At 39.3% G+C, this 20,490-nt stretch overlaps 2 protein-coding genes and 2 non-coding genes across 6 annotated transcripts; all 4 read right to left on the reverse strand.

The window, feature by feature from the left end:
* Positions 1-1,281: 1,281 nt before the first annotated feature.
* On the reverse strand, positions 1,282-19,536 carry LOC108046581 (AN1-type zinc finger protein 6). 3 transcript variants are annotated; one of them, XM_017126380.2, is made up of 5 exons: positions 18,957-19,536; positions 6,149-6,565; positions 5,926-6,084; positions 2,714-2,906; positions 1,282-2,648 (listed from the first exon to the last, which is right to left on the reverse strand). In XM_017126380.2, the coding sequence occupies exons 2-5, from the start codon at positions 6,245-6,247 to the stop codon at positions 2,500-2,502; spliced, it is 600 nt and encodes a 199-aa protein (XP_016981869.1). In that variant the 5' UTR covers positions 6,248-6,565; positions 18,957-19,536; the 3' UTR covers positions 1,282-2,499. The 3 variants fall into 3 exon arrangements, with proteins under 3 accessions (XP_016981869.1, XP_016981870.2, XP_016981872.1); XM_017126381.2 differs by lacking the exons at positions 5,926-6,084; positions 6,149-6,565; positions 18,957-19,536 and adding an exon at positions 3,424-3,642; XM_017126383.2 differs by lacking the exons at positions 5,926-6,084; positions 6,149-6,565; positions 18,957-19,536 and adding an exon at positions 3,142-3,183.
* On the reverse strand, positions 3,614-5,434 carry LOC108046580. Its single transcript, XM_044458733.1, is given in 4 exon segments — positions 3,614-4,444; positions 4,447-4,478; positions 4,577-4,946; positions 5,416-5,434. Coding segments are annotated over 3 exon segments (1,149 nt in total). The 5' UTR covers positions 4,863-4,946; positions 5,416-5,434.
* On the reverse strand, positions 5,594-5,672 carry LOC123037530. The gene has a single exon (XR_006417532.1). It is a non-coding gene; the product is annotated as a small nucleolar RNA Me18S-Gm1358 (small nucleolar RNA).
* On the reverse strand, positions 6,641-6,719 carry LOC123037541. Its single transcript, XR_006417543.1, has one exon. It is a non-coding gene; the product is annotated as a small nucleolar RNA Me18S-Gm1358 (small nucleolar RNA).
* Positions 19,537-20,490: the final 954 nt, after the last annotated feature.

The following is a 20,490-nucleotide window of genomic DNA, read 5'->3' on the forward strand; positions in this document are numbered from 1 at the left end:
GTGGGGGGAATTAAAATTAAAATGACATTTTGCTGTTCTTGTTGTGTATAATTGCATCACTAATTTCTCCCACTTTAGCTCTGGTCTGTACATTAGGTTTTGTCTTTCATTTAAAATTATATTGAAGTTGGTTACTAGTGTTGCATTTTCCATCTCTGATTTTGTACAGTTCAAATGTCCTGACTAAACACTCCTAATGTGGCTGGACTTGACTATTGCTGGATTTAATTGTTCTACTCTTGTCCAGAATCTCCGGTGCGCAAGGAAGGTCTCTAAAGTTTGTTGCAAGCCAGTCGGTCAAAGCTATGAACCCGCATTGAACCCGAGATTCCGCCGATTCCGATCAACGTGTATCTAGAAGTGCCATCTATATCGATCTGGGGCACCTCTAGGTAGAATCGATCTGGCAGAGAAAGTGTCCTTTGTCAAGGAGTGTGGGAAGGCGATTGATTAAAGGCGAGTTTGGTGTCTGCTTTTATTTTGCTCCTGCTGCGAAAACGATTGCTTTCAGTTCTGTGTGCCAAATATGCTTATTGAATTCGTTTTGGTCGTGTGGGAATTTTAATTGTAGAATCAAAATTTATTGCAGTATTTCCTCTTTGTTATCGATAAGTTTAGTTTTACTTAAAATTTTCCTTTTGATTTTTTTTTCATTTTTGTATTTTTTTCGTAGGGGTTAACAACACAATTTATTTCTAGATTTAAATTTATTTGCATAGGTGTAATTGATTTGAATAAAAAATTTAAATTATATACTACAGCATGAAGAAAGAAAAATTAAAAAGGGTTTTTGTTTTTGTTGTGTACGCATGTGTTTTAATATAAACAAAGAAAAACTAAATAACGCTTAAAGCAATAAAAATCTAAAGACGAACCATATATATTTTTTGTATTTTTTGCATTTTTTTGTTTACCATTTTTGCTGAATTTTCTTTGTAACCACTATATATATATAGATAGAATATGTTTTTTTGCTGATTTTACTTTTTGTTTTTCGCTTTAATGTGCATATACCCAAATAAACTATATATGTGTATGCGTCACACGATTTACATATCCTACCATATATAGACGTAGATATAGTTAATATTATGCATATATATATAATTCATCGAAAATCAGAAAATTAAAATCAATTCAATTTAATGTTAGAGGGACAAAGGAGGGGCAAAAAGTAAAACGAAGAAAAACGCCGCTTGCACTGCATTCGCCTGCTTTGATTCACTAATTAATTATAATTATATTTAAATTTCTATGTATAGGGAGTTGTTATGCTCCAAGTTGCTTTACACTAATCGCGCTGCTCCTTCTCGCTCTCTCTCTCTCTCACTAGCTATTCTCTCTCTCATGTCTAGCGTGGTCGTGAATTTTTAGCAAACAGTTTAATGGAGCTCTACACAATTGCGTTATTCTTGGTTTCTTTCCTTCAGGTTTTTTTTTACATTTTTTTTGTGGTGAGGGCTTTGTTTTTTTACGCTTAATTTTGCATATTTTTTCTTTGCTTTTTTTCTTTTAATACATATACATAATTAATTAATATATATTTGTTTTTTTTTCATTTAGTAGCTGATAATTAAGAATTGAGAAAGAGTTGGTTGCTTGGTTGGTTTTTGTATGTGAATTTTGGGTTTGTTAAATTTCTCATAAATTTTGTTTTCATATTTAGCATTTTGAATTTACTTAATTTTTTTTATTTAATACACTCCAACATTTTACATAAACAAATGACACACATCGTCTTACTAAAAGGTTGTTGCGTTGTATGTAACATGAAACAAAGGTTTGTTGTTTGTTGTGTGCTTGTTGTCGTTGTAAATGTGGCCGTGTGTTGGTTGGTGTGGATTTAGCTAAATACAAACAATTTGCAAATTGTATTTGGAATAACAAAATATTTCAACGTTAATCGATGAATGGTGTTTTCTTCAAAATGGTTTTTTTTCGGCCCAGCTCAGCAGGCGACCAAGGCAATCGGTTGTGCTGGTTGTTGTTGATGTTGCTGCGGTTGTTGTTTCGTTTCCATAATCGCGGCGGTGATTGTTGTTGCACTTGCTAACGCTGTCACGCGTCTGGTTCAAGATGTACAAAGGTATTAACTGCTGAAAGCTGCTGGCTTTTGCATGTTTCATGTTGCTTGTTGCCGCTGCAGGTTGCTGCTGGACGTCGCTAGCTTAACGTTGGTTGTTGAGCATCGAAATTGTTGTTCCAGTTGTTGCTGCATTTTTTGCGGGGTATTTGGTTATCGTTTCTCTGTACTATTGTTGCTTGTTTAGCTGTTTACATTATAATTACATTACAATTACAGTTTATATCGATTTTTATAGTATTAATCTGTGTTTTTGTGTTGTGTGTATAGTGTGTGTTTATGCTTTCTGCTGTTTTCTGTTGGTTGTTGATTTTGTTGTTATAGCGCAGCATATATATTATATGTACTCTTATTATGTGTAGTTGGTTATTATCATTCTACGGCTACTGTTACTGTTACTGGCACAATATCGAAATTCAAATCTTTTGAATCTTTTCGCCAACGACAACGGGATTGTTGCGTCGGATTTCCTGTGCGCCGTGCTCTCTGTAATCGAATGTGCAGTTATGTTTATCAGAATAACGATGCACTGCGCAGTACAGACCGCCGCAGCGACACTGGAAACCTGTAAAAACAAAACAACGATTAAGTTACAAATTCTATATAAATGAATAAGATATGATTTCGTACCGGTTAGGCCAACCTTCTTGCGGCACTCGCCACATCGGTTCTTCTTCTTTTTGGCATCCTTGTCGTCTTCCTTGTCCTTGTCATCCTCCTCATTGGCGGAGGCGGCTGCTTGTGTGGAAGTGTTTGGACCAGTCGCCGATGTGATGGCTTCGCTGTTGACTTTGGCAGCAGCGGCGGCTTCTTCGGTGATTTTCTGCGGAATCACATGACAAAAATACATGACATTAACAAAAATTCTGCTACAACTATGCTAAACATAATCAGCAAGATAAATCTAAATATATAAAATTTCGCCTATAATGGTGGCAATTGAGAACTAATGATATTTAAATATTCTAAATATTCAATAAGTGCATTATCACGAATATACTGAAGCCCAACAAAATTGGAATTAGTAAAGAAATCTATTCTGTAAGCCACAACTGTACATTCTCGTCCTTCTCATCAAAGTTCATTCAAAAAGCCTTGAAGATCTTTTCTGTAGTATATAATTCCTTTTTTATTAGACCAAGCAATTTCGACTGTTTCATCAAAATGTTCAGTGTCTGCTGTGTGCGGTGTTGAGTGGTGACTTTTCGGCGGTTGCAGAGCAGCCTCAACCGGGCAACTGCTGCCAAGAATTCCTAACGGATCGGCTGAGTGAGAATCTATTTTCTGAGGGCAAGGCAAGTGTGCCGATGCGACGATGACGATGTGTGGTGAATGTTTACCCGCTTTTTGGCCGCTACCCCGACCGCAGATGCGCCTCCTAATGCGCCCTCTGCCGACTTTGCCCCGCCACCCACTGCACCTTCATCGGGTGACACACTCCGGCGACGCTTCTCCCGCAGCACCTGATGATCTGTCCCTTGATGCGACGTCTGCTCCTTCTCCCCGGGATTATCCGGCTGATCGCCGCCTTCAGACTTTTCCATAGACTCGCCGCCCATAAAGTGGCTGAGTTTTACCAATCCGCTGAGTCCCCGCCGTCGTTTTTGTCGCCGTTGGTTTCTTGCGCCCCGTTAATCCCGCACTTCTTTCCACCGAAGGAGAGCTGGATCCCAGCACCGTCTGCGTGCTGCTACCACCACCAGTCTTGCCGCTCGCCTTTGTCTTGGCCTTTTTGGTCCTACTCCCTGCTGCAGCTAGTTTCTTGGTTTTTTCCTGGCCAACTACTTGATTGGCTAGCAAAGATCTGTTGGCCTGCCGGCGAAGTGCTGCGGCTAGAGCAGATTGGCCAGTTGCTGGCGACGATTTGCCCACAACGTTCAGACGTAAAATGCGTGGCTGTGCTGGTGCTGGTGCCTTCAAGGATTCCACATCTACGATGGTGCCGTGCTTGTAGATATCCTGATTGCTGGCTGCACTGCTCTCCGTTCCGCTAGCACCACTTCCGCCCTCCCGACGCGGTCGATTTCGCTTCAGCTTCTTGACCTTCTTCTTCAGCTGCAGCTCGCCAATCCGGGCGGACTTCTTGGTGCTGGTGACCGACGGGAATGTGTGGACATTGGCCGAGAACTTAACGCGATGCTTGATCTGATCTGGGATCTTGCCACCGCCAACCCTGCGGTTGGCCAACGAGCTCTTGATCGCGGACGACGGAAGGGTCAAAGTGCTGCTGCCGGAGTGCGAAACCGCTCCGACGACTGGGGCACCAGGCACCTTGGCAGCAAAGTAAGCGTCGGCTGAAGCGCCTGCGGCGGCGGAGGCGGCTGCTGCTGCTCCCGCCCTGCGGGGTGGGCGTGGCGGGGGACCGGAGGTACTGCTTTTCTGGTAGCTGATTGTGCTGCAGCATCGCATCAAAGTGGAGGAGAGAGGTGTAGGTGGGAAAGGAGGTTAGTGCGCCTGGGCGACGCCGGTAGACCCAGTAAGAGCATTCAGTACCCTTTTCCGCCGCAATCTGGTGCGGGAACCCATCCCTGTCCGTCCCATTGACCAGGCCAAGACCCAGCGGACCGGCCAAAGGTCCGGTTAGACTCGTAAGCGCCCCGGCTGCGGCCCGCTTCACCACAGTCGTTGGCCTTTTCCGCTTAATACGGCCCGCTGGCATGGAAGCAGAATCATTCGACTGAAGAAGTCTGGACCCGGTTCGAGCTCTGCCGGCAGTTGTGGTGATTTTAGTAGCAACGCGACTTGTTTTCTTTTGCGACGTGGCACCAAAGGGAGCCATCTCGGCGATTTGGAAAGAATTGGATTTCAAAAAACGTGCCGAAAACACAGAAAATTTTGTATCCGAGCCGAATAGATTGCCAAACTAGAGCCGAATGAAATTGACAGATGAGTGACACTAAACTGAAACGAGTTATAGGGTGATACGGGGTTCCAGAGGTGGCTCTTTACTACACAATAATTGAAAAACGCTGGGTATTGGCTTTACGTTGTTCGTAAATTTGCTGACACAACGATTTGAATTGATCTTATTTATATATGTTCATTTAGTCACGATTTCTCCTCTTAGAAATCTCTAGAACCCCTTGCCAACTCAATCGCAGTTCAGTGCCGCTCAAGTAGTTGGTGGAGCCACCAAATCCGTTCTTCTTGGGATGGTCGCTGGGGGACAAGGACCGGAACACTTTACCTTATTTATAGGTCCAACAGCGTAGCCAATGGCAGACACAACAGGATACTACACAAATCAACACCGTCACAAATAACACAGAGATCACTAAACAAGTTCGAAATGCAGACAAACTTCTTAAATTCCCCTAATTTTTGGCACTTACAACAAATTGTTTCAACAATTTCACTAAGATTACACTGAATTTATGTCCGAAAATCAAAAGAGTTTGTCACTGACTGAACAAAAACGTTCAAAAAGTGGGCAGAAAATGCCAAGGCTATGTTGTCTTTTTAACAAACCAGTCCGATAATAAAATCTATCAAAATTATATTATATTTTTTCAATGTTCAGAAATCCATAATCTGCACAACGCTAATTAAAGCTTAAGAGTGGTGCATGGAAATATCATCATTTGAAAAAAAAAAACCTAAGCTAGCATCAGATATGACAGTTTTCCATATGGATAATAATGCTGCTTCTAGAACTGTTCCTGTTTTCACTTTCGGGGAAGATGATTTGACTTTGAAAAGTTTTTAACAAGGTAATTTGATAGATTATGAACTAAATAATCCTAATAAAATGATAGCAATATAGTTGCTAATTTCGCATTTTAAGTTCCTCAAAAGTGAAAACGGGAACATTTCTTTACATCCATATCCGTAAGTCTGCTCACCTCTTTGACATCGTTGTGTGGCTGTTGTAAACTGGTGACTGTGGGCTGTGCGGTGTTGGTGATTGCGATGGCCGGACTGAATGTGGGGCTAGGTTGTGGGCTTGGAACGGAGACAGGTGTGCTGCTCACAGGTGGCTGTTGCTTTTTTCTAAGCGAGTCCTGTAAGACAGACCAAAAATAATTAAGACAGGCCAAACGATTAGGATGGGTTGATAGTACTTACCTTATAGCATACGGAGCAGAGACCATCTGTGGCTGGGTTACCATAGAAGCCGCAACCGGAGCGGCACATGGGTTGCATTGGGTTGGATTCACGTTCCATGGCTGGCTAGAGCGCCTTTGTGTGTGTGTGCGGTTTCTTTGTTTGATTTGCTTGATTTGCCTAGCTGCTTTTACTTTCGCCCAGCGAAGTTTCGTCTGCTTCCTGCTGCGGCAGCGACTCCTTTTCTTCCTGCTCTCAGTCGTGGAAGCGTGCAATTTCAAATTGGTAACGTGCAACTAGCAACTTGCGACTCGCAACTGTTGATCCGCCGTTGTTTTTTGCGGGGCTTGTTTTAACTGTTGTTTAATCAGTTCGTCCAATTATTAGGCTGTGCTTGTGTTTCAATTCGTGACTACCACAAATAATTCGCAGTACGAGCTGCAAAAAGAAGAAAGATAGTGCAAGTCAGTAACTTTATCTTGTTTAGTTTACATTAGTGTAATTTTTAATTTTCAATGTTCAGAAATCCATAATCTGCACGACGCTATTAAAAGCTTCAGAGTGGTGCATGGAAATATCATCATTTGAAAAAGGTTTTCTCTAATTCCAATTTAAACAGTGGTTTCAACATTTTTGCGTTATTTGGCCCTGGAACTCTAAATTAAATATGTAAATAAAATTTGTTTAAGATGCCCCCTTATTCGTAGATTATTTATCTTTTTCTTTTGTAATTTAATTACAAATATTTTTTCTTTTCAATTTCAATCAAATTATGAGGGCAATTAAAATGCATTATGTAGTTGAATATTGATTATCTGCAACTATGTTGCACTAAACTCCATTGCAACACGTTCAATAAAAAAGCCCACAACCACATGCACAAAATATGCTGGTGTGGATGCATAAAAAATGTTGCAGCAACAGCAAAAACAGCATGACAAGTAAAAACTATGTTGTTTTTTATCCGCTTGCTCTCTTCAAGGCTGTCAAGCATATCACACACACAGATATACTACACAGTCTGCGAGAGAGGGAATAAAGTGTAAAGGCCTAAACCAGTTTTTACACCAAACTGAGAACGAGCCGTAGTAAGAGGTAGTAAACTAAACGAGTTTGGTTTGATGTTTAATGAATATAAAACAGTCACACCTAACGGTTTCAATTCTGCTTTGATATGTTCCCCAAGTATCCAATTGTTTATGTCGATCGATTAAGCAGAAAATACTTCGCGAGTATCGATTTATCGCGATCAGTTTACTTTCCCAAAGTCGAAAAGTCGACGTGCCGAGTCGCACATCAATCACAAACGGAGTAAGAGAGAGTTATGGACAAAATCCAAGTCATACACTGGACGATAAGTGTTTTTAAACCCAAAATCCAAAGTCCGCATTTCAATGGAAATCAAAACCTTTTACATTATAGTGTGAAATTCAAAACATGTTTACATGTTTGCTAAATGTGGGGGGATTTTTAATAAATCAAACTAGAACCCCTTTAAAATGCTTTAAGAAATAATTTTTATTTGTTATTAAATTATGTTCAAAGGTAATGAATTTTTGTTCAATTAACAGTTCGGTACATATTTGCTATAAGTAATATAACACTCTTATTGTATTGTACTGTATGTAATATTGATCTGTAGAGCTAATTAGCCTTATTTCTTCATAAGTACCGACTTTATCACCACATTTCTCCAAGTGTAATAACAAAGCCAAAACCTAATGGTTAAAGCCATCCACCAACGACCACCACCACAAGAGAGTTGGAGATTGAACCATCAGTTACATGGCCAACAAAGAAGGAAAGAGAGAACAAAGAAGGGAAATGAAAAGGAAAAGGGCGAGAGAGGAAAGGAGAATTGAGCACAATAACATTTACTGTTATTTTCAATGCGACAGTGGAGCTTGGGACGAGAATCTAAATGGGCACACACAAACACACGAAGCTCGCAGTGCGTGAGTGTGTTTATGTGTGGAATAAAGAGAGCCCCACTCTGTTATACAAAATTTGACCTTAGTGAGTGGTGAGAAAGCCAGCTTTACTGCCATAAATTACAAACTAATATAACAAACAAATGGCTAAACTTACGGGGGGTTCCCCTCAACAACAAATTCGTTGCTTAACTGTGGTTAACAGCACCAACATTTTTTACCCAGTACATAGACAGGTTTTAGAGATGTGCGCATGCAAAATAAAAAAAAGTGGCCTCAGCCACTTTTACATTTACAACGTAGCATGGGGAGTTTTTTTTTTTGAGAGCGCAACATTTGCCGTGGTGAGTTTGATAGTATGTTGGGGAATGGGGGGTAAAAAAGTGACATATGTTTACATTGGCATTGCATTTACATAAGTTGTACATACAATCGAATAAGTATGAGTATGTATGAGTTATTTTTTTGTGTTGAGGGCGCAGCCATAAATATTTGTTGTTGCTTTTCCTTTATTTCTACGAAAATTACGCTCGTGAGAAAAAATTGAGTTTGATTTATAGTTGCGGTGTAGAGCGCAATTCATACAAAGAGCAATGTGCCATTTTGTGTTTGCTTGTTGGCTTGATTTTGCTGTTGTCATTTAATTGCAAAGCCAAAACAGCTGTCTTTGTCCCAACCCTCCCCCCACACACAGACACACATGCACTTCTAAAGGAGGTGGACTAATCAAAATGTCAACAATAAAAGAAAAAATTCCCCACACAACAATTGGCTGGCCAAACGGGGAGAGAGATAAGCCCTCTCGCTCGCGCTCTCTTTCGTGCACTTAAAGAAAAATTATATTAGTTTATTTAATGGTTTTATAAAACTAAAAATATATAACAAATCATTGTGGACCGATGGATTTTAACTTTGACTTTTGTTATCAAAATAATGATATTCACAAATCAAAAATTGTAATGTATAGCTTTTTTTCTGTGTACATCAGTTTGTTTAAAAGTTGGTACGTAATACGTATGTAAATACGTCAACAAGCACGAGCGGCTACTGTGCCAAAGTATTCTTATTTGTTGTTTTTTTTAACAAGAATAAAAGCTGTGCATATGTATTCAGTTTATTTATTTTGTTTTGACGGCCCCCTGCCACTTTGTCTCTCCCACCCCCTTTCGCCCAACCAACGACCTCTGCTATTTTTAAGCGAATTCGTTTTGTTATCTGGCGAGCGTGTGTTTTTCTGTTTTCGTGTGTTAAAGTGTTGGCCATTAAAGCAAATAGGAAATCATATGATTCTTTCGGGTGAACGTTATGACGACATCACTCAACACAGCGCGTGACGTCATTGTTTGTTGCTCTCTTTCGAACAAGAGCGAAAAATGCGCATTTGAGTGAGTTGCATAAGTAAAAAAAAAAAGTCATGAACAACATGAGTAAAAAACTAAGAAAATAAATGCAAGTGCTAAGTACAAAACAATTAGCAAGAAAGCAAAAATTGGCGCGTGGTTGCCATTGCAAAAAGGCATTATTATGCAAGTCTTTATGGCGATAACACAGAATAGAAATCAAGGGAGGCAAAGAACGAAACGGCTTTAAATGTATTATGCATATTTATTGAGCAACACCTTTTCTGGTTTAGACCGTTTACAAACTAATATGTTTCCATTTTATTTTGATATACATTTTGTACGTATGCATATAGTAGCTTTTCGAAAACTGGAAATTTTAATCTTATTTTTGTGGTTTTAAAAAAAAATGTTGAGATAAGCTTTAGCTTCCAGTAGTTTAAATTCTGGTATAATCATATGAAGTATACTTATTTTCGTTTGTGGTGTTTGTTGATATTGTTTCTCCTAATGCGTTGCCCCATTTATCATGCGACGAGGACGTGAACAATTTGAATCGATTTGGTTCGGGTTTTAAGTTTCGATGGGGTATCAGAAAGTCGACTACCACTCACTTTCCGACACTTACTGATATGAAAACTGTGATAAAAAGCGGACAGCAGTAAACAAATTACACACACAGGTTAATGTGCTGTTGACCTGCATTCAAATACTGAATTTTACAACAGGAAAGGCTCGAGAAACGGACATCAAGATGATTATGATGATGGTGGGCAGCATAAAAGGTAAAATGAGAGTCAAAACTCCAGGAACAACCACAACAAATAAACCGCTCTGACTCACATTTGCATATTAATGAGCGCGTAAAGCGGACCAGACAACAACGATAAAGATAAAGGAGCAACAACATGCGCTGATGAAATGCAACAAAGAGACAAAATCACCCATTGAATTATTAAACTTTATTAAAATGTGCAAAGCAAAAAAGAGGCAGAGAAAAGGAGAAAAGAGACATAGAAACGGAGAATCGGGGAGAGAGCCAAGCCAAGATGGCTGCTCGGCTCAATTTAGAAGCGAGTTGAGCTCAGGGGCTCAGCTTAAGCTCGCCGCTAGTCTCAAGAATGCGCGGAGCTTCCGGTCAGGCAACTGAACCCAAAGCCTTAACCCTCAAGCCGTTCCGTAAGCGCAACTTAACCCATTCGGGTGGGTTTGTCAATTCTCTATACTTTGTACTTTACGCCACCTATTTGGTTTTTCTAAAAGTCCGGTTCGAAACACATACTTAAACTGCGATTATTTATTGAAAAACCAACACCAGTATTACTAAAGAATAATCGTTTTTGTTATTAAAAGTCTAGTTAAGCGACTAATTGTAAATCTAGTTCAGTAACATAAGGTTATAGGTTATGCACTAAAATAAAAGTGTTACGTACGGTTTCTCAATTAGTTTATTTTTAGCTTATAAGATCTTTGGCAGATCAGTTAGGGAAGTTCATAAAAATATAAATATAATTTACAAAGTCAAAGTAAACCTCTGAAACCTCCTAATTGGTATTCCCATTTTCTGTCTAATGTTTTTTTCATTTAAGGATACCGAACAATTAAATTCCCAAAAAGTTGACATATTTTCCTTGTTTGTCTCAGATCGTAACATCACACCTTACGTATTTTTAGGGTTAAATAAAGACGTTCCTAAACGAATCACTTTAAAAAGTTAAAGCAATTAATCAATTTTGTAGATACACACTATGAATACTAGTATACACAAAGATAGAGCGTGCCAATGGAATTGGTTTAAAATTAGAGTTGAAGGCGAAAAAAAATAAAACTAACGGAACTGGGAAAGAAGATGCCAAGAAATTGGAGGCTAAGAGGAGAGCGTCAGCCGTTGCCGCCCATCATTAATCAAAATAAATTACAATCTATGAACGAACGGACAAGAAACGATATGACGACTACATTTGAGCAGAACTCTCGCCTTAGACCTGGGAGTGTTATTTTTGCCATAATAAATGATCGCTCCAAGAGCGCATGTTTCCGGCGATTTTGTTGCAAACATTATTAAAACCCTAAGCAACGCCCCCAAAAATGTATGAAAAAAAGGCCCGCATCGGCTGATCCCAGACATCGGGGCAGTGCAGCTTAGGATTAACATGTATAGGTGCAGTATGTTCGGCAAACAACAAACCACAAACATAACAACATCGAATGAAACGCTGGGAAACACCTGTTCAAAATTACACAGCACAGGGAAACAACAAAATGTTGCCACAGCTCGATGTTGTGTGATAGGTCAAAAAACTCGGCTGCACATGCCTGGGAAGTGAGTACAAGTTCAAAAATTGAGGGTTGTTGGAAGCAAAACGTCTATTGATTTGTGTGTTTAAAAACGGGAAAAGACAGAGGGTAGAGGAATGGGGCTGTGCAGGGCTAAAAGGACAGTAAGTCCAGTAAGTCGCTCCAAGGAGAGTCCACTGTAGACAGGGATCGCCTGTGTGGCAGGATACAAATAATCAACAGACGGACAGGCTTCCCTGCGGACGTGAACTGATTTTACCTTGAACCCGTGTTCTTTTGGATTCAGACCCAGACAAAGGAGAAAAAAGAGAGACCCGTAGAACGAACCGAACCACAGAAGTCAACAACAATGGCGGCCATTAAGCAGGATGAGGAGGAGAAAACACACACATATACACAAGAAACGAAGCAGTCGGCAAATGGCAGCAATGAACAGATTGTCACATTTAAGTGAAGACCCCGGCGGTAATCGTTATCGGAAAGGCTACGAGTATTTACCAATGGAGCTGCAATTCTCCATCCCAAAAAGTCAATATAGTAACCAAAACGACGAGGTCATTGGTTTTGGTCTTCGAGAGTTTGGGGAAGAAAAACAAAACGATTCTAGGTATTAGATTTGCCGAACGGGAAGGTCAAAAAAATGTTTATTTTGAAATGCCTTAAAGTTGTATATAAAATGTATTTAACGACACTGAAGCCAACCAAAGGTTATCTTTAGTAACACAACTTTGCCAAAAACCAATTCATTTTTATTGTCGTCTGAACTGGAGACTTTGATTGAAGTGGTTTTCACTTGAGCGCACATATAATTAATTAACATGAGTACTCTTTACAATATACAGCAGAATTGCATTTAACCAGAACGAACCCGTTTTTCAAACTACTGCCTGCCTACTACTGACCATATATTAAAAAAATTCATTTATATGAATTTACGAGCGCCAATAATTCACTTGAACCATTTTTTATGAATTATGTGCAAGTAAGTGTGTGCAGCAGCAGCCAAAGGCCATAAAATAAAAAATAAAAGGAGCAGGCGTTGGCCGGAAAGGAAGGAGAATGGAAGGAGCCAAAGAAAGGGGCTCTCGAAGCGGAGTGCAAAACTCCGCTCTTCGTGCAGCGAAAGTCACCACAACACAACTTTTGCTCTCTTTTCTTGCTCCTCCTGCCATTTGTTCGTCTTCCCTTTTGCTCACTGCCTGCTACAGGTCAACAAAAGCAACAAATAAAAGGAAGAGAAAAAGAAAACAAATGGCAAGGTGTGCAGTTACAATGCCCGTCTACACAGAACAAAAAAATTTCAATTGTCAAACTAAAATGAGCAGATGGATATTCCACTTTTGTATAACAATTTAATATGCTAGTAATCTTATATCTTAAATAATTCAATTGTTCTTAGAAGATGGTATAATAGGCTAGAGCATAGCTTTCTGTATGTGGCAACACAATTCTAAGTTCAAAGCCACAGATCCCCAATCAGTTTTTATTTTTAGATTTTACCCCAATATACCTTCTAAAATAATGAAATTAATCACATCATTTCTTTCAGTGTGCCCCCTAGTAATGCCTAAATTGTTATAAAGTAGTTTTTTCAGTTGCCTTTTTACACACATGGAAGATTAATGAAAATCGCATGGGAAAATGAAATATGAAACGACTCAAAAGAGCGACGTCCACATGAGTAGCCTGTGCTCTTGGCTGGAGATTGCCTTCACTGGAATAGGGGAGAGTCAAAATGAGGAGGAGGAGTTGAGAAGGAGAGTTGACAAACCCAAGAGACCAAACCAACCACCGCGATGATGAAGATCATCATATGGGGCAACGTGAACTCTGCAGGGGAGCCAGAAGAAACCGAGAAAAGGGTAGAGAATGAGGAGAAAAGAGGAAGGAGGTGGCGCAGCCACAAAGTCAGCGAAGTAGTGAATATTGGCCAACGTGTAAGGCGGAACTAATTGGCAAATTGATATTGCAGCAATAAAACTAGAAGAATTGCAGGGGTTTTGTGTGGTTTAAAAACTTAAAACTTATTAATGGTACTAGTCGAAGAGAGTGGGGGTTAAAATCTATAGTAAATAAAAATAGTCAAAGAATCATAGTTTAAAGGAGACTTCCCCTTATTAGTAATAAGTATCTGCAACATATGAAAACTAGCTCCCTTAAACTGGAGTAAATGTCAACCCCATTGTCCCACTTGAGCGGGCCAACACACTTAACGTTACAGTGTGGAAAATGGAAAATGCGGGCGAAAACTCAGGGGCAAACTACCGCGGATGTTGTGCAAGCAGTGAGAATAAATGACGAAACAAATGGGTAAATTAGTAAACAAAACCTGAACTCCCAGCGCGTTGTTCACTGTACCTCAACGTCGCGGCTTTATGGGCTAATCAAATCACTGAAGCAGACAACACTTGAAGACCCAACGGAATGGCATGGAGTTCGTAGCTCCGGTGTTATGGCCGCGATTTAACAATCCGCACACATCGCCGAAAAGAAACCAGTTTTATAGAATTCACAAAAAGTAAGTGCACAAAGGAGCAAAACAAATAAAAAGAAGGTAAGATATATATATCAAGACAAAGAAGACGTTTCTCTCTCACTCGATCTCTCTAACCAAGAGGATCTGTTGTTTTTATGTGGTAGACAACCGAAAACCGAAGGCCGTTCAAAGACTCTTAATTCTTCACTCGCTGAGCTTTAAAAATCAACTCTCGACTGTAGACTGGTGGTCATTCAAATGACTGACAGACAGACAGACTGACGGAAAATGCGAAAACAAAAGCAAAACAATGACAGATGCGGAAGCCTGAGTCATGGAGATGCAGATGGACTTAAGCTAGATGAAAATACAGTCGAGTTTCGTTAGCTTGAACTTTTTATCTACCATTAAAAACGGGTTGTTCATAGTGCAAATTTAAAATTTTGTTTTTTCGAATTTTTAAACATAATAATATAAATTAAATTTTTCAGACTCTGACTAGAAACTTTAAATCCGAAATATGTGTAGCTATGAAAGGTCAGCATGGAAAACTAATAGGGGTCCGAGAGTACAAAATCGGAAATGTTTATATTGAAAATATGTCCGCAACTAAAAGTGTTTATAGAGACTGGCTACCCCACAAAACCATATGTGAACCATCATGGCATTTTAATTCATCAAGTTTTCTTGGTTTGCCTTTAGAGAAGTGCGACTGTAATAAGATAAATATACTTTTGCAACTGCCATTTTGTGCTATTGAACTTTGCCGTTGGCGCTTGAACTTTGCCAGGGGAACCGCGAGTATTATTCGCAATAAGATGAGATGAGAATGAAGGCTGCGGCTGAGTCAGAGCCAAGATGAGAATGATGACTTGGTTTTGGGCGGTGGCGCGTTTACATTGAACCCAGCGTGTGCATCGTTGATTTTATTGATTTATGCATTACAAGTCGCTTCTTTTCTTCCCATTTTCTTCTGGTAAAAAAGGCAATGAACTGGAGACAGCCAAGACGAGACAAAGAAGAAGTCCAGCGAACAGGGCGAGGCAGTATATCCAGCAGCAAGGAAGCACACAAAAGAAAAGGCTGGGCCAAAGTTTCGCTTTTCATTTTGTCTGGCTAACGGTTTGTGGGGGAGTGAGTTTAACGGTCGCCATGGTTGCCAGATGTGGTGAATATGCGCGCCACAGGCAACTGGGAAAATAAAGGAAAATCCATGAAAAATAAAGGAAAATCCAGCAACAACAGCAAGCAATGCCGATTTAAATTTGTGGGCGACGAGGCGCTTTTCTCTGGTTTTTTTTCCTGGTAAACAACTTTAATTTGTGGTAGGGGGACTGGATGTAAAGCCAATCGAGCGCCTAAATCGATTCCCACACACAAAAAACCTGTACAGCAAATTGGAGAAAATTGAAAAAAATGGAAAACAAACTAGCGAGGAACAGATAACAATACTGGGGAGGCAAAAGAAAGGTTATACGACGGTGCTATGGGAAAATCGATGTTAGAAAGAAAATTTGTAGCTCTCGACCACAAGGTGAGCCAGTTGTTGGTGCCTTTTATCTCTTTCTTGTGGCTCGATTTACGTATTATATTTTTTCTTGTTTATTCGTTTTTGTGGTTTCCCGGTAAGTATACGCAAGCAAGGAAATTAAAATTGCATTAAAGTCGAACAGTTGGTAACAGCCAAGGCCTTATTTAGTTGACAAGGACATGCTTCAAGGATCCGTACTCACAGAGATGGGGCAAAAAATAATACAATTTATTATTTGACCTAAATATTGTGGTTCTATTTTCTTTGAGCTATTTCCGTTTTGTTTTCCTGCCAGACAATAAACAAAACAGAAATTTATTTATGTATACCAGATCTCTTTCACATTCGATAAAGAAAATTCTGGGAATAAAGAACACAACCACAAATTGATTGATGGTGAAATTCAATTTATGCGGACACCAAATTAATTTACATTGAATTCTATGCCCCTACCAATCGTGGTAATTTTGTTTCCAAAAAACCGATATATGTGCATAGTTAATACCCATTTTCAATGGGAAATTCAATCGAGATCGTAATGGACGCAGTACAGTCTGTCCCCAGCACATACAGCTGCGTTCAACATATTGTACCCCTTTTCAAATTAAAAATAAACAAAATTGATTCAGTCTTTAAAACCTGAAACAATGTTGTATGGTATGTATAGTGAGTTTGCTTTAAAAGAAAATATTCTCCTTTGCTTATAAGGTCCCACATTACTAATATTTTGAACTCAGCTGTATATGAACGACGCGACAACAAAAAAAATTGCATAACTTAAAACGAGAGGAAGCAACGACAGCCAACAAAAAGAAGATCAAGTATAGGGGATTAGAGTACTATAAATAGCGCTCCGTACAAAACATTTCGAAAACGGCAACAAAAGATAAAGAAAAGGCCCGAATCGTGTGAGTCGATCCGATGTTTCGATCGTCTGGGCCGATCGTATGGCCATATGGTGGGTGGTGGGCTGTTGGCATCGGTTTTTTGGGGGGTGGGATGGGGTACGGGTATAAAGGCATCCATTTACACGCGACCTATAAACAAAATCCAACTGAAAATGAGGCCGCGGCCATTCACGCGTCCAACGTCTCGTTCGCTTATCAGCTTTACTTGTTTGTATATAAATTATTTGGCCACAACAAAAAAGTAGGGGAAGAATAAAACGACGAGGCAATTAAAAGGCATACCAATTTGCGGAAGAGGGGCTTTCGTATGTGAGATAAATATGCGTGTGTGTGCGGCAATCTGTTTTTTTTTTGTATATTAACTAAATTTGATTTTCACCCCAGTCATCAAAACAACTTTTTTTTCGAACTAAAAGAAACTTGTTTGAACGCCTGTTGTTTATGTGTTTTTGCCAGAAATTAAATTTCTATAATTTTAGGTATTAGCGACAACGACACGTGTTGTTGTCGTCTGACCTGCCAAGAATTTGAAGCGAGTATTGCCAACAACAGGATTAGTCACTGGGATCGAAAAAGTTCTCAAACATTCGTGACAATTATTCTTTTCACTTACTCACTTTCAAATCGTTTATAGTAGATCCATGAATCACTAGCGTGATAAGAAAAAAACCATCAATCTATGAACTTTTTTCTTCTAAATATTATCAATTAAAAAATCCAGTATAAAAGCTGAGATTGAACTTCCATACTTTTAGACCGAGTTATGATTTCTGTACCATCAGATGTTTGAAATTTAATGTGGAACTTTGATAATTCGAGGAATTCATTAAAATTAAAATTTTTTTTTATTTATAATAAATGGGAACCTTGTTTATTGATACCTATTTTAGAGATTTCCACCTTGAAAGCAGATCAGGTTAAATGTATTCAAGTGTTTCCTACTCTATATCGTTGACTATTTGGCTTTCTGATTCACTCGAAAACATGTTTGTTTACCGAGCCAATCACAAATAATTAGCGCACGATTCGTTTCCTATCATTTCTGGCTGTTATCTCCACCAAATTCGTCAGAAAATGGCGAAATAGGCCGCAGAAATTTCAGGAAAGGCGTTCCGTTTAACTCGAGCACTAAAAGAACTTGATTGTGGGCATTCACTATGTACAATAGGCAGAAAACGTGCCCCTAAGAGATAAAAAACCAAAACGAGAGAGGGTCTCTATGTAAAAGCCACAGCACTGAAAAATACGACACGTGTGGGATGCAAAGGAAAACAAACAAACAAGCATACAAAAAATACAGCAAACACACTAGCAAATATGTACTTTTTATAATTGTTACAAGGTGAGCTGGAGTTTGCAAAGAAAAATAGCAAATGACTCACCAAGAAAATGAAAAATCAAACAAAGGCAATGACAAACTCAGCTGGGAGACAGCCCTACAACCAGAGCTGCCATCGGCACCCAAAACCCCTATGCAGCTGGTGATAAGAATTCGAAATCCCTAATCCGTAGATAATTCAAATTCGCCGTTGGCGATATTATATTTTTACATATACGGGTATATGAGTCATACGAAAAAGTAAGTGAGCAGAAATTCCAGTCACGCACTGCAGGCAAAAAAAAATAAAGTAAAAGTTGTGGAGTGTGCAGATAAAGATATTTCTTCAAGCAGGGCGATAATGCGGAAAATGTTATTTAAAATTTGGAGATAGGAAAGGGTATATACAGCATATCTTTGTCTGTGCGTGTTTGTACTTGAGCTATCAGTCATTTGTTTTTCACTTATCAGCAGAGCGTCCTTCGCTTCAAAGTCTACATTTCTGTGCTGCGGTTTTTGGTTTTTGGCAAGTCGTAATATTTTGTTGGCAAAGAACCCCAGAAAAAAGTTAGACAGCTGCGCTGAATGAAATTAAGATTGCAGATTAAAGAATCAGCTTTTATTTTCACTTTTTCTTCCTATTTCTTTCCTTTTTTAAATGTTTTTTATGTCTGTTATTTATTATTGGAAAGCAAGTAAAACAGAGTGTTATTTTTTTACTTATTTGCACTGGATAAAATTTATATTAAACTAAAATTAAACAACCTTTTTTTCCGTTTTCTTTTTTAACCATTTTTTAACTGCTATTTTATATTTGTTCTTCGTATTTGTATTTCGCGCGACATGGCAACGCTAGTCGCACACACACACACGCACATGTGACGTAGGCATGCTTGTGTGTATTTGTGCCTGAGGTGAAGAGAGAGAGCGTGGGGAATCGACTAGTGGTGAGTAAGCAACGTAGGCGAGCGAAGAGGAAAACGAAATAATTTATAATTTTCTTTTTTTCTCGTTCGAATTCACTTACTTTTCCAATTCGTTTTGGGAAGAAATTACACAGGCTTGAAACAAAACTCAGAGCTTTGTTCGGATCACAGTTGTTGGAAATTATTTTTTGTTGTATTGGTCTCGCAGAAATTTAATTGATTACTAGTATTAATTTAATTTTTTTTACAGAGAATTGCACAGGGATCGTTGAAAAGAGGAGGGCAAATAATATATCACAAAATGGTGCACGACGCAGTTGTTTTTCCTTCGTTAACTGTGGCCCTTTACGGTTTCTTTGCGACAATTAATTTTTTTCAGAATTTTTCTTGGGCACAACGCACACGACGACGCTGCTGAGCTGCGTCCTGCGGTTTTTCTCAGCTGCGAGGAAAACGCTGCCAGTTTTCTTTGTGCTTTTTCTTATTAATCACGGGGCGCACTAACACGACCGAGAGAGAGGGACGGGGAGCGCGAGGATTATTGTATTTTATTATTTAGTTAGTCGCTGAGCTGACGATGACAGTTGTGGGTAATTGAAGCCAAAAACCAACGTGGATCTGATCCTCCAAACGCGAAGTGAAGTCTCCAAGCACTCGAACTGAAATGAGCGGAGCACAGTGAACGTCGGAGCGTTGGCGGTCAGCGAGTGGTGAGTTAACAGTGCGCTGTTGGTGTTGGCAGGGGGCTAGAGATGGGCGCGTGAAGTTAAATATTTTGTTATTAGCTCTTGAACTAACGAAAATATGAAGGAATGATCAAACAACTATTTCCGGTACCCAAAGTCTGAAAAACTTTGTATAAATGTCGTAATATTCTAAGCTAACAAGATCATTAAGCTTTATGCCTACTGCTCAAATTTAATGTTTAAATCATATAGAAAATCATCGCAAAACAGAAAAACTACGAAATAATAAAGCGCTTAATATTCAAGAATAGGGCTTTACTGCTTAATTTTTTGTATAAAAATTTTAAATTTCTCGTCGCCCTACCAAACCCCACATTGCACGCACATCTCTAGGCGACACGAGCGCTGTTAATTCAGAGAGAGCTCCGTTGCTGGTGTGGTGAGAAAGAGGAAGGAGGGGAAGAGGATGACAGGCTAAAAAGAAATCGCCAGTCAACGGAGAGCATTCAAGAAGGAAATAAATTAAATGTGATTTGAGCAAAGATGGTCGAAAATGCGTATTTTCAACGAAAACACCACACCATGTTAAGTAACAGCGCTCCGTTAATACAAAAAACAGTGCAAAGTGCACACACAATAAGACGGGGAAGGGGAAAGAAGTGGCAAAAGACCAATGCAGCGATAGAGAGAAAAATTAAAATCGGGTTCCAGCTAGAAAACCAAAACTATTTATGCTTACTGGGCTTTTCGAAAACCTTCAAATGCGATTTTAATAATCTTTATGGTTTTCGTATGACTTTAAATTGGGCGACGACACAATTTTGACGACGCCATATTGTTCGCCATCCAAAAGAGAGTAACAGTGGGAGAGAAGTTAACAGGGAAAGAGAACGAATTGGACATCGACTGCGCTGCTGCTGCGTCATCAATGCAAACTGCGCACTTTTTA

This window comes from Drosophila rhopaloa, unplaced genomic scaffold, assembly GCF_018152115.1.
Source record: "Drosophila rhopaloa isolate 14029-0021.01 unplaced genomic scaffold, ASM1815211v1 contig_167, whole genome shotgun sequence".
Classification (NCBI taxonomy): Eukaryota; Metazoa; Arthropoda; class Insecta; order Diptera; family Drosophilidae; genus Drosophila; species Drosophila rhopaloa.